The 13,863-nt window shown below is 47.2% G+C and overlaps 1 protein-coding gene across 1 annotated transcript in view; it reads left to right on the forward strand.

Annotated features, from left to right (window-relative positions):
- Window positions 1-4,364: 4,364 nt before the first annotated feature.
- Window positions 4,365-13,863, forward strand: part of LOC117729085 (son of sevenless homolog 1-like) — a 38,408-nt gene continuing 28,909 nt past the window's right edge. Inside the window, exons 1-6 of the mRNA XM_034529858.1 lie at window positions 4,365-5,113; window positions 10,645-10,770; window positions 11,645-11,776; window positions 11,862-12,026; window positions 13,473-13,682; window positions 13,765-13,863. The exon at window positions 13,765-13,863 is cut by the window's right edge and continues 45 nt beyond it. Of these exons, the coding sequence (XP_034385749.1) occupies window positions 5,027-5,113; window positions 10,645-10,770; window positions 11,645-11,776; window positions 11,862-12,026; window positions 13,473-13,682; window positions 13,765-13,863 (819 nt within the window). The 5' untranslated portion in view covers window positions 4,365-5,026. The remainder of the gene's footprint in view (window positions 5,114-10,644; window positions 10,771-11,644; window positions 11,777-11,861; window positions 12,027-13,472; window positions 13,683-13,764) is intronic.

Below are 13,863 nucleotides of genomic sequence, written 5' to 3' on the forward strand. Positions count from 1 at the left end.
TACCCTTCCCGTACTCTCTAATGCCCCTCATGTACCCCCTGATGCCCCTCCTGTACTCTCTAATGCCCCTCCTGTACCCCCTGATACCCCTCCTGTACCCTCACATCCCCCTCCTGTACCCCCTGATGCCCCTCCTGTACCCTCTGATGCCCCTCCTGTACTCTCTAATGCCCCTCCTGTACCCTCTGATGTCCCTCCTGTATCCTCTGATACCCCTCCTGCACCCTCTTGTGTTCCTCCTGTACCCTCTGATACCCCTCCTGTACCCTCTGATGCTCCTGTATCCTCTGATACCTCTCCTGTACCCACTCGTGCCTCTCTTGTACCCCCTGATGCCCCTCCTGTACTCTCTAATGCCCCTCCTGTACCCTCTGATACTCCTCTTGTAATCTCTGATGCCCCTCCTGTACCCCTCTTGTATCCTCTGATACCCCTCCTGTACCCTCTCATGTTCATCCTGTACCCTCTGATACCCCTCCTGTACCCTCTCATGTTCCTCCTGTACCCTCTGATTCCCCTCATGTACCCTCTGATGCTCCTGTATCCTCTGATACCTCTCCTGTACCCACTCATGCCTCTCTTGTACCCCCTGATGCCCCTCCTGTACACTCTAATGCCCTCCTGTACGCTCTCATGTTCCTCCTGTGTCCTCCTGTACCCTCTAATGCCCCTCCTGTACCCTCTGATGTCCCTCCTGTATCCTCTGATACCCCTCCTGCACCCTCTTGTGTTCCTCCTGTACCCTCTGATACCCCTCCTGTACCCTCTGATGCTCCTGTATCCTCTGATACCTCTCCTGTACCCACTCGTGCCTCTCTTGTACCCCCTGATGCCCCTCCTGTACTCTCTAATGCCCCTCCTGTACCCTCTGATACTCCTCTTGTAATCTCTGATGCCCCTCCTGTACCCCTCTTGTATCCTCTGATACCCCTCCTGTACCCTCTCGTGTTCATCCTGTACCCTCTGATACCCCTCCTGTACCCTCTCATGTTCCTCCTGTACCCTCTGATTCCCCTCATGTACCCTCTGATGCTCCTGTATCCTCTGATACCTCTCCTGTACCCACTCATGCCTCTCTTGTACCCCCTGATGCCCCTCCTGTACTCTCTAATGCCCTCCTGTACGCTCTCATGTTCCTCCTGTGTTCTCCTGTACCCTCTGATTCCCCTCATGTACCCTCTGATGCTCCTGTATCCTCTGATACCCCTCCTTTATCATCTGATACCCCTCCTGTACCCTCTCATGCCTCTCCTGTACCCTCCCATGCCCCTCATGTGCCCTCTGATACCCCTCCTGTAATCTCTGATGGCCCTCCTGTACCCCTCTTGTACCCTCTGATGCCCCCTGATTCCACAATCTTTCTCAAATACCCCTCTGAGTTTATCTTCTGACACCCTTATGATACCCTCTGATACCCATCCTGTACTTGCTGATTCCAATACCCCCTCCTTTGCCCCATGGTAACCTATTACACTCCCCCTTCCTCCCTTCCCTCTGCTGGATGCTCACAGTGTCTCTTCACTCTTCTGTTGGCATCCCACTGTTCAGCTGTAAATAAACAATATAAACATCATCAGACTGATTTGCTTCTTTGTAGCAAACTGCTGTGTTTACAGACCTGCTCTTGTTTGTTTCCAGATATTTGTTGTATCTGTAGGAGCTCTTTATTTGATATTAGTATTTACTTATTTTATTCACAAGTAGTATTGTTTAATTAGTCTAGTTTGCTTATTTAGGTTTGATTTGTTGATAATAATAATAATAATAATGCATTTAATTTATATAGCGCTTTTCATAATACTCAAAGACACTTCACATAATTAAAACATCCTAAAAGCTAAAAATAAATAAATAAGAATAGCTAAAATACAGGTAAAACAAATAAAACAAATAAATAGGGACTTTGAGTCGCTCGGACCCTGATAAGAAAGAAAACAAAAACAAACAATCACACATTAAAAGCAGTTCTGAACAGGTGGGTTTTGATTTGTGATTTGAATGAGGAAAGATCAGTGCAGTCTCGGATGAGTTTGGGGAGAGAGTTCCAGAGGGAGGGGCCAGATATAGAGAAGGTCTGTCACCCCACGGTGCTTGGTCCTATGTGGGATGGAGCAGGTCTGTGAGGTAGGAGGGGGCCTGATGGAGTGTGGTGGTGGAGCAGGTCTGAGGTAGGAGGGGGCCTGATGGAGTGTGGTGGTGGAGCAGGTCTGAGGTAGGAGGGGGCCTGGTGGAGTGTGGTGGTGGAGCAGGTCTGAGGTAGGAGGGGGCCTGATGGAGTGTGGTGGTGTAGCAGGTCTGTGAGGTAGGAGGGGGCCTGGTGGAGTGTGGTGGTGTAGCAGGTCTGAGAGGTAGGAGGGGGCCTGATGGAGTGTGGTGGTGGAGCAGGTCTGAGGTAGGAGGGGGCCTGATGGAGTGTGGTGGTGGAGCAGGTCTGAGGTAGGAGGGGGCCTGATGGAGTGTGGTGGTGGAGCAGGTCTGAGGTAGGAGGGGGCCTGGTGGAGTGTGGTGGTGTAGCAGGTCTGAGAGGTAGGAGGGGGCCTGATGGAGTGTGGTGGTGTAGCAGGTCTGTGAGGTAGGAGGGGGCCTGGTGGAGTGTGTTGGTGTAGCAGGTCTGAGAGTTAGGAGGGGGCCTGATGGAGTGTGGTGGTGGAGCAGGTCTGAGGTAGGAGGGGGCCTGATGGAGTGTGGTGGTGGAGCAGGTCTATGAGGTAGGAGGGGGCCTGATGGAGTGTGGTGGTGGAGCAGGTCTGTGAGGTAGGAGGGGGCCTGATGGAGTGTGGTGGTGGAGCAGGTCTGAGGTAGGAGGGGGCCTGATGGAGTGTGGTGGTGGAGCAGGTCTATGAGGTAGGAGGGGGCCTGATGGAGTGTGGTGGTGGAGCAGGTCTGTGAGGTAGGAGGGGGCCTGATGGAGTGTGGTGGTGGAGCAGGTCTGTGAGGTAGGAGGGGGCCTGATGGAGTGTGGTGGTGGAGCAGGTCTGTGAGGTAGGAGGGGGCCTGATGGAGTGTGGTGGTGGAGCAGGTCTGAGGTAGGAGGGGGCCTGATGGAGTGTGGTGGTGGAGCAGGTCTGTGAGGTAGGAGGGGGCCTGATGGAGTGTGGTGGTGGAGCAGGTCTGAGGTAGGAGGGGGCCTGATTATGGAGGGCTTTGTGAGTGAGGAGAAGGATTTTGTATTGGATCTGTTGTGGGACGGGGAGCCAGTGAAGGTTCTGGAGAACAGGGGTCTGGGAGTGGGTGAGCAGGCGAGCAGCAGAGTTCTGGATGTATTGGAGTTTGTTTAGGATTTTGGAAGATGTGCCATAAAGAATACTATTGCAATAGTCAATTCTGGAGGTGATGAAGGCGTGGATTAAAGTTTCAGCAGCAGATGAGGATGTGATGGGCGGAGACGGGCAATGTTTTTTAACGGTTTCAGATCTCTGGCTCATCAAAAGAAAAGGTGCTCTTTTTTAGGCAAAGAAAGGCACTCTTCTGGCAAAACTATGTCTATTTCATGATGAAATCCTAAAACCCAAATTCATTTTATTTATTTAGTCACCAAGATGTGGCGTGCGATCTATAGAAATAGTTTAAATAGTTTGTATATATATATATATATATATATATATACATATATATATATATATATATATATGTATATACAGTATAGAGTCTCAGAGCCACTTACCTGCTGACGTGCTTTGATATTATATTATTATTAGCCGACATTTGAAGCTCATAACATATGTTGTCAACCAGCTTCTTACTATGGGTGATGTGGTTCTACAGTTTTGGATATTTGCTATTTTAATGTGAGCAAAAAAGCAACCAAACAGCCAGCGAGGCCTGTTGAAGGGGTAGTGGTGTGGTTAAATAGCACTGCGTTATAAAGGGGTCTAGAGGGGGTCTAGAGGGGTCCTAGACAGATTCTAGAGGGGTTCTAGATAGAACAGAACAGGGGGAGATGAACACAAGCAAGTTAAGACAGGGGTACTTTGCCATTTTGCCAGAACTCTATCCATCAAATTACAGATTTTTTATATCTGAACTTCAACTTGATTGTAAATATTTCATATTATATATCTACGTACATATCTCCATCGTATATACATCTAGCCTACTGACAGTGTGGATTGACATGGTTATGTTAGTTATGGGTAATTCATGTGTATGGTTATGTTATGGGTTAGTTTTCAGGATGAGAATGTATATCACTGTCAACAAGGACTGTGTGTGTGTGTGTGTGTGTGTGTGTGTGTGTGTGTGTGTGTGTGTGTGTGTGTGTGTGTGTGTGTGTACGTGTATGTCGCTGCCACGCGCCGCCTCTATGAAGCACACACTTTCACACTCAGAAGCCCCGGCCATGTACGTCACAATCTGCCCACTGCGCATGCGCAGCTGCTCAACAGTCTCCAGTCCACCGGAGACACAACAACCGTTCACCGTCCCAGGTCAGCTCGGGACCGCGTAACAGTCACCCGTCAGGGGTCTTCAGTCTGAGAGAGGCCGGGGAGAGAGCCGGAGGTGCGGACACACAGGCGGAGGAGGGGGTAGAGGACCAGAGCCGCTCCGAGAGGCGTTAGCAGCCTGCTGATTCACACATAACCCGGTACTCCTCTCAGCGGTTCCGAGACCCACCTGGACCCACCTGGACCGACCTGCACCAGTGGCTGACCTATCGGGTCACCTGTCGGCACTCGGACCCGCTGCTTATGGATCATCTGCATGGTGCTAGCATTAGCACGCAGGCTACATGCTAACAGGCTAATGCACCAAGAGGGTCCCGGTACAGGGTGCTGCTTCAGGCTCAGGGGGTCAGGGCTAGTATGGAACTGTTAACGGGCTCCATGCTGAACTCCCGGTAACGGAACACTTAGATAACCAATATCTGGGGACCATCTGGGCGCAGCCAGATCCCGTGGAGCGGCAGAGGATGGTCGCAGAGACAACAGCTGCACTGGAGGACCGGCCTGTCTTCACCCTGCCTCCCGGACTCAGGCTCAGCCCGAAGGCGTTCATGTAAACCGGTTCGGGGTCAGCAGCAGCCATCATGCAGGCGGCGCAGCTGCAGTACGACTTCTTCAATGAGGAGAACGGACCCAAGTGGAGAGGCCTGCTGGTGTCTTCACTGGAGAAGGTAAACACTCACTTACTCACTCACTTACACCCTTATACACTCACTTAGTCACTCACTTACACCCTTATACACTCACTTAGTCACTCACTTACACCCTTATACACTCACTTACACCCTCACTTACACCCTTATACACTCACTTAGTCACTCACTTACACCCTTATACACTCACTTACTCACTCACTTACACCCTTATACACTCACTTAGTCACTCACTTACACCCTCACTTACACCCTTATACACTCACTTACTCACTCACTTACACCCTTATACACTCACTTAGTCACTCACTTACACCCTTATACACTCACTTACTCACTCACTTACACCCTTATACACTCACTTAGTCACTCACTTACACCTTTATACACTCACTTACTCACTCACTTACACCCTCACTTACACCCTTATACACTCACTTAGTCACTCACTTACTCACTCACTTACACCCTCACTTACACCCTTATACACTCACTTAGTCACTCACTTACACCCTCACTTACACCCTTATACACTCACTTACTCACTCACTTACACCCTTATACACTCACTTACACCCTCACTTACACCTTTATACACTCACTTACTCACTCACTTACACCCTTATACACTCACTTAGTCACTCACTTACACCCTTATACACTCACTTAGTCACTCACTTACACCTTTATACACTCACTTACTCACTCACTTACACCCTCACTTACACCCTTATACACTCACTTAGTCACTCACTTACACCCTCACTTACACCCTTATACACTCACTTAGTCACTCACTTACACCCTTATACACTCACTTAGTCACTCACTTACACCTTTATACACTCACTTAGTCACTCACTTACACCTTTATACACTCACTTACTCACTCACTTACACCCTTATACACTCACTTAGTCACTCACTTACACCCTTATACACTCACTTAGTCACTCACTTACACCCTTATACACTCACTTAGTCACTCACTTACACCCTTATACACTCACTTACTCACTCACTTACACCCTTATACACTCACTTAGTCACTCACTTACACCCTCACTTACACCCTTATACACTCACTTAGTCACTCACTTACACCCTCACTTACACCCTTATACACTCACTTACTCACTCACTTACACCCTTATACACTCACTTAGTCACTCACTTACACCCTCACTTACACCCTTATACACTCACTTACTCACTCACTTACACCCTTATACACTCACTTAGTCACTCACTTACACCCTTATACACTCACTTACTCACTCACTTACACCCTTATACACTCACTTAGTCACTCACTTACACCTTTATACACTCACTTACTCACTCACTTACACCCTCACTTACACCCTTATACACTCACTTAGTCACTCACACCTTTATACACTCATTTACTCACTCACTTACACCCTCACTTACACCCTTATGCACTCACTTAGTCACTCACTTACACCTTTATACACTCACTTACTCACTCACTTACTCACTCACTTACACCCTTATACACTCACTTAGTCACTCACTTACACCTTTATACACTCACTTACTCACTCACTTACACCCTCACTTACACCTTTATACACTCACTTACTCACTCACTTACACCCTTATACACTCACTTACTCACTCACTTACACCCTCACTTACATCCTTATACACTCACTTAGTCACTCACTTAAACCCTTATACACTCACTTAGTCACTCATTTACACTTTTATACACTCACTTACTCACTTACACCCTTATACACTCACTTAGTCACTCACTTACACCCTTATACACTCACTTACTCACTCACTTACACCCTCACTTACACCCTTATACACTCACTTACTCACTCACTTACACCCTCACTTACACCCTTATACACTCACTTAGTCACTCACTTACACCCTTATACACTCACTTACTCACTCACTTACACCATCACTTACACCCTTATACACTCACTTAGTCACTCACTTACACCCTTATACACTCACTTACTCACTCACTTACTCACTCACTTACACCCTTATACACTCACTTAGTCACTCACTTACACCCTTATACACTCACTTACTCACTCACTTACACCATCACTTACACCCTTATACACTCACTTAGTCACTCACTTACACCCTTATACACTCACTTACTCACTCACTTACACCATCACTTACACCCTTATACACTCACTTAGTCACTCACTTACACCTTTATACACTCACTTACTCACTCACTTACACCCTCACTTACACCCTTATACACTCACTTAGTCACTCACTTACACCTTTATACACTCACTTACTCACTCACTTACACCCTCACTTACACCCTTATACACTCACTTAGTCACTCACTTACACCTTTATACACTCACTTACTCACTCACTTACACCCTCACTTTAACCCTTATACACTCACTTAGTCACTCACTTACACACTCACTTACACCTTTATACACTCACTCACTCACTCACTCACTCACTTACACCCTTATACACTCACTTACTCACTCACTTACACACTCACTCACTCACTTACATCTTTATACACTCACTTACACCCTTATACACTTACTCACTCACTTACACCTTTATACACTCACTTACTCACTTACACTTTTACACACTCACTCACTCACTCACTCACTTACACCCTTATACACTTACTCACTCACTTACACCTTTATACACTCACTTACTCACTTACACTTTTACACACTCACTCACTTTACTAGTACAGCGATGAATACTGTGTCTTTACTAGTTCAGCGATGATAGTGGACCTTTTCTCTTTACCTGTAAATCTGTAATAACTGCCTTTCGCCATCAGGTGGCAGCACAATACCAGCTGATTAAAAGGGCCTGATTTTCCCATTTTGTGCTAATTGTTGAAAATAGGTAACGGGTTTCATTATGACTTTTATTAGAGAGTAGACTGAAAGTGAATGTTTTTATTATTACTTTATTACAGTTGAATGGAAGTGAATGTTTTATTATTATCTTATTAGAAAGTTGACTGGAAGTTAACAATGGATTCCAACGTGTCAAGAGAAGCCTTAATGAGGGAGCAAGTCCACCTCTCTGCCGCATAGAGCTCCATTATATCTTTCCCTTCAAAAATCCTTTTCACAGACACTTGTACCTGATTTCTAAATCGCTACTACAGACACATTTCTTACACTACAGACACATTTCTTACACTACAGACACATTTCTTACACTACAGACCCACCGGTCACAGTATCTGTTCATCAAGTCATCCTTCCTCTCAAAAAATCATTGGCGAAAATAATAGAGCTACGGTTAACTGACTTTTTGAGATAGTTTGATTGTCCCTTCATGTTAATCCTGGCATCTGTCGCCCCTTTGAAGTTATCACTATGGCAACCGTTGATGTTGGAAGCACACAGGTGTTCTCATTAGTGAAGTTTGACTGAACCAAAGACACACACACAGATTCTTATTTATAATACGCAGTGGGGTCCATCACTGCAGAGGAGAGATAGGGAAATGTGGGTGTGTCTCTGTGTCCACTGATACACACACACACACACACACACACACACACACACACACACACACACACACACACACACACACACACACACACACACACACACACACACGAAGCAAGGAAACAAGGAAGGAAGCCAGACAAGGAGGCAAGGAAGCTAGGCAAGGAAGGGAAGGAAGGAAACCAGGCAAAGAGACAAGGAAGGAAGGAAGGAAGCCAGCCAAGGAGGCAAGGAAGGGAGAAAAGGAAGGAAGTGAGGGAGGAAGGAAAGGAAAGGAGGGAGGAACGAAGGAAGGAATGGAGGGAGAAATGAAAGGAAGGAAAGAAGGGAGGAAGGAAGGAAGCCAGACAAGGAGGAACAGAAGGGAGGAAATGAAGAAAGGAACAAAGGAAAGGAAGGAAGCGAGGGAGCCAGCCAAGGAGGCAAGGAAGGGAGAAAAGGAAGGAAGTGAGGGAGGAAGGAAAGGAAAGGAGGGAGGAACGAAGGAAGGAAGGAAGGAAGGAAGGGAGGGAGAAATGAAAGGAAGGAAGTGAAGAAGGGAGGAAGGAAAGAAGCCAGACAAGGAGGAACAGAAGGGAGGAAATGAAGAAAGGAACAAAGGAAAGGAAGGAACTACGGAAGGGAGATAAAGAGGAAGGGAAGGAAGGGAAGGAAGATGTGTTCAGCTGTTTTCAGCCATTTTCATCTTCAAGCTTCACATTTTCAGTAATCTTCAGCTGTTTTCAGATATTGTTTTATATATTCCAGCTTCAAACTTTTTCTAGTTACTTTTATTAGACAGTTGACTAAGTGAATGTTTTTTATTATTATCTTATTAGACAGTTGAATGGAAGTAGGGCTGCAACTAACGATTATTTTAATAATCGATTAATCTGTCGATTATTTGTTCGATTAATCGATGAATCGGATCAAAAAACAAAAAAGCATTAATTTCCAACCCTTTATTCAACAGAACTGTTCCAGAAAATGCACAGGTAACAGGTACTGTGAATTCTGCACTATAGAGCGCACCTATCTATAGGCCGCACCTGCTAATTTTTAAAAGAAAAAAGAAATTGTACATAAATAAGATGCACTTGTCTATAAACCGCAGGGAAAGGGGGCGTGGCTTGTCTCTGTGGCTTGTCTACGTAAAAACAGTTATTTCTGCCGTTCACCACGGAATAAATAACCACTAGTTCTGCTTTATACTTGTTGTGGACATCCCATAAACGTCGGAACATCTAACGCCCTCGTGTTTGGGTTCATAACATAACAGGCTCACACAGCTCGGGGGATTTCACCGACTCCATCTCGATAACTTACTGCCGGAGCAGCAGCATGCAGGCCGGCAGGAAGGGGGCGTGGCTTGTCCTTGTAAAAACAGCCGTCCACCACGGGGAAAATAACCGTTAGTTCTCGCACAACGTTACGGGTCTCTCCGATGGGCTTTGCTCTACCGGCTTTTTTTTTGCTCCGCTCTGCGCTCAACTCAACTTTTTTTTTTATATACTCAAACATCTCCGCGTCTTATTGGGTGGTGGAATAATTGCGCGACACAACGAATCGATAATGCAATTCGTTGGCAACTGTTTTGATAATCGATTTATTGATTTTATCGATTCGTTGTTGCAGCCCTAAGGGTTTTTATTATTACTTTAATTAGACGGTTCACAGAAAGTGAAAGGTTTTATTATTACTTTAACTAGACTGTTGAAGTGAAAGGTTTTCCAATTTGTAAATAAAACAGTGATGATTATAGAAAAAAAGGTCCCATGGTGGTCCACCCAAAGGGGAGGAACTTCACTTCTCTAGTATCTGCTTCTGTTGTCCAACTGTGTGTGTGTGTGTGTGTGTGTGTGTGTGTGTGTGTGTGTGTGTGTGTGTGTGTGTGTGTGTGTGTGTGTGTGTGTGTGTGTGTGTGTGTGTGTGTGTGTGTGTGTGTGTGTGTGTGTGTGTGTGTGTGTGTGTGTGTGTGTGTGTGTGTGTGTGTGTGTGTGTGTGTGTGTGTGTGTGTGTGTGTGTGTGTGTGTGTGTGTGTGTGTGTTGCAGGTACTCAACCAGGTGCATCCTAACCTGGTTTCCCAGCAGGAGGCACTGCAGTACATTGAGGAGCTGATCCTGCTCCTGCTCAGCATGCTGTGTCAGGCTCAACCAAGAACTGTACAGGATGTGGAGGTAACACATGATTATTTACCAAACGTCCCACATGTGTGTAATAAGTACAACCCAGACATGCAGATGCATGACTCCAACACATAGCTGTGTGTTTGTGTACACACAATGTGTGTGTGCCTCTTTACCCAGGCTTCAGAGCTGACACCTTTCGCCCACATGACCATTTTCTCAAGCAGAGAAAATCACATTTATAACTGAAAACATGATGAAGAATATTTAAACCGTCACCAAGTTCAGCTGAAAACAACTTGCTGTTTACAATTGACTGTTTGGGTTTTTTATTCAACATGTTAGGCTTCTACAGGGACAGGGAGTAGGATCGCTAACCACATGAATACCCCTCCATTCTCCCCACTTTCCAAGGAGCTTGCTCAGAGTCCGGCCATACCATAATCACACTGCTTTAGGGGTACCACGATTTTAAACTCTGTGGCTCACACAGAACCCTGAAAGGGTGCCCTTTAGAGCCAGTGTTTGTTGGTCCGTTCTGGACTGCTGTAGAAACATGGCGGACTCTGTGAAGAGGACCTGCTGTAGACATGGAGGTCCAAGGGGACCTTTACGAATAAAGCCCTTTCATTGGAATACAAAGATCAACCTGTGTTTATTTAATCATTGTGTCAGTCCAGATGTTTAGACCAGGTCAGTCCAGATGTTTAGACCAGAATCCGGATGTTTAGACCAGGTCAGTCCGGATGTTTAGACCAGGTCAGTCCAGATGTTTGGACCAGGTCAGGTCAGTCCAGATGTTTAGACCAGAATCCGGATGTTTAGACCAGGTCAGTCTGGATGTTTAGACCAGGTCAGTCCAGATATTTAGACCAGGTCAGTCCAGATATTAACCCCCCCCCCCCACCCCCCACCCACCCACCAGGAGCGAGTCCAGAAGAGCTTTCCTCATCCTATAGATAAGTGGGCGATTGCTGATGCTCAGGCTGCCATCGAGAAGAGGAAGAGGAGGAATCCTTTGGCTCTGCCTGTGGATAAGATTCACCCTCTGCTCAAGGTACCACTGTCTTCATCATCATCATCATCATCACTTTCATTAGCCACACATTCCCGCTGTTTACCATGATGCCTTGTGTTGACAGGAGGTGCTGGGGTACAAGATAGACCACCAGGTGTCGGTCTACATGGTTGCGGTGTTGGAGTACATCTCTGCTGACATCCTGAAGCTGGCAGGAAACTACGTCAGGAATATCCGACACTATGAGATCTCTCAGCAGGATATCACTGTGGCTATGTGTGCAGACAAGGTACACACACACACACACACACAATAGAATCCTCCACAAGGGGCGCAGGAGAGCTGAAGGGGTGAATCATGTGGTCCTCGATGTGGACCACCATGTGGTCCACCATGTTGTGGTCCACCATGTTGTGGTCCACCATGTTGTGGTCCACCATGTTGTGGTCCATCTGGTCCTACATGTGGACCACCATGTTGTCCTCCATGTGGACCACCATGTTGCCCTCCATGTGGACCACCACGTTGTCCTCCATATGGTCCACCATGTTGTGTTCCATGTGGTCCACCATGTTGTGGTCCACCATGTTGTGTTCCATATGGTCCACCATGTTGTGTTCCATGTGGTCCACCATGTTGTGTTCCATCTGGTCCTCCATGTGGACCACCATGTGGTCCTCCATGTGGTCCACCATGTTGTGGTCCATCTGGTCCTCCATGTGGACCACCATGTTGCCTTCCATGGTGGTCCATGTTGTGGTCCATCTGGTCCTCCATGTGGACCACCATGTTGCCCTCCATGTGGACCACCATGTTGCCCTCCATGTGGACCACCATGTTGTGTTCCATGTGGTCCACCATGTTGTGGTCCACCATGTTGTGTTCCATCTGGTCCTCCATGTGGACCACCATGTTGTCCTCCATATGGTCCACCATGTTGTGGTCCACCATGTTGTGTTCCATCTGGTCCTCCATGTGGACCACCATGTTGTCCTCCATATGGTCCACCATGTTGTGCTCCATGTGGTCCACCATGTTGTGGTCCACCATGTTGTGTTCCATCTGGTCCTCCATGTGGACCACCATGTTGTCCTCCATGTGGACCACCATGTTGTCCTCCATATGGTCCACCATGTTGTGGTCCATCTGGTCCTCCATGTGGTCCACCATGTTGTGGTCCATCTGGTCCTCCATGTGGTCCACCATGTTGTGGTCCATCTGGTCCTCCATGTGGACCACCATGTTGCCTTCCATGGTGGTCCATGTTGTGGTCCATCTGGTCCTCCATGTGGACCACCATGTTGCCCTCCATGTGGACCACCATGTTGTCCTCCATGTGGACCACCATGTGGTCCTCCATATGGTCCACCATGTTGTGCTCCATGTGGTCCACCATGTTGTGGTCCACCATGTTGTGTTCCATCTGGTCCTCCATGAGGACCACCATGTGGTCCTCCATGTGGTCCTCCATGTTTTTCCTTCTAGTAGCAGCATGGATTCTGATCAGCGTTCGACGCATCTTTAGAAATCTGGAATCAGATTTTAAACCAACTCCAACTTCTTGCTGTTCAGTCTGTCGCTCTTAATCTCACGTGTCTTACTCTCACGTGTCTTACTCTCACGTGTCTTACTCTCACGTGTCTTACTCTCACGTGTCTTACTCTCACGTGTCTTACTCTCACGTGTCTTACTCTCACGTGTCTTACTCTCACGTGTTTTCCTGTCGGACTCTCAGGTGCTGATGGACATGTTCCACCAGGACGAGGAGGACATCAGCAGCTTCCCTCTGATGGACGAGGAGCCGTCAGCCAATGAGGAGCAGAGTTACTACGAGCTGGTGAGGAGCTTCATGTCTGACGGTCGACAGTTCCTGAGGACGCTCAACCTGCTGATCAAGGTGTTCAGAGAGCCCTTCGCCTCCAGCCCAATGCTCTTCTCTCAGCACGTATGTACTCACCTGAACATCACCTGAACATCACCTGCGTGCTCTCCCGATCAGTGTGATTGATCTGGTGTGTGTCCGTCAGGATGTGGACAGCATCTTCAGTCGGATTGTTGATGTCCACGAAGTGACGGTGAAATTGTTGGGTCTAATCGAGGATACGGTGGAGATGACCGATGAGGGC

The sequence above is a fragment of the Cyclopterus lumpus genome, chromosome 1 (genome assembly GCF_009769545.1).
Source record: "Cyclopterus lumpus isolate fCycLum1 chromosome 1, fCycLum1.pri, whole genome shotgun sequence".
Classification (NCBI taxonomy): Eukaryota; Metazoa; Chordata; class Actinopteri; order Perciformes; family Cyclopteridae; genus Cyclopterus; species Cyclopterus lumpus.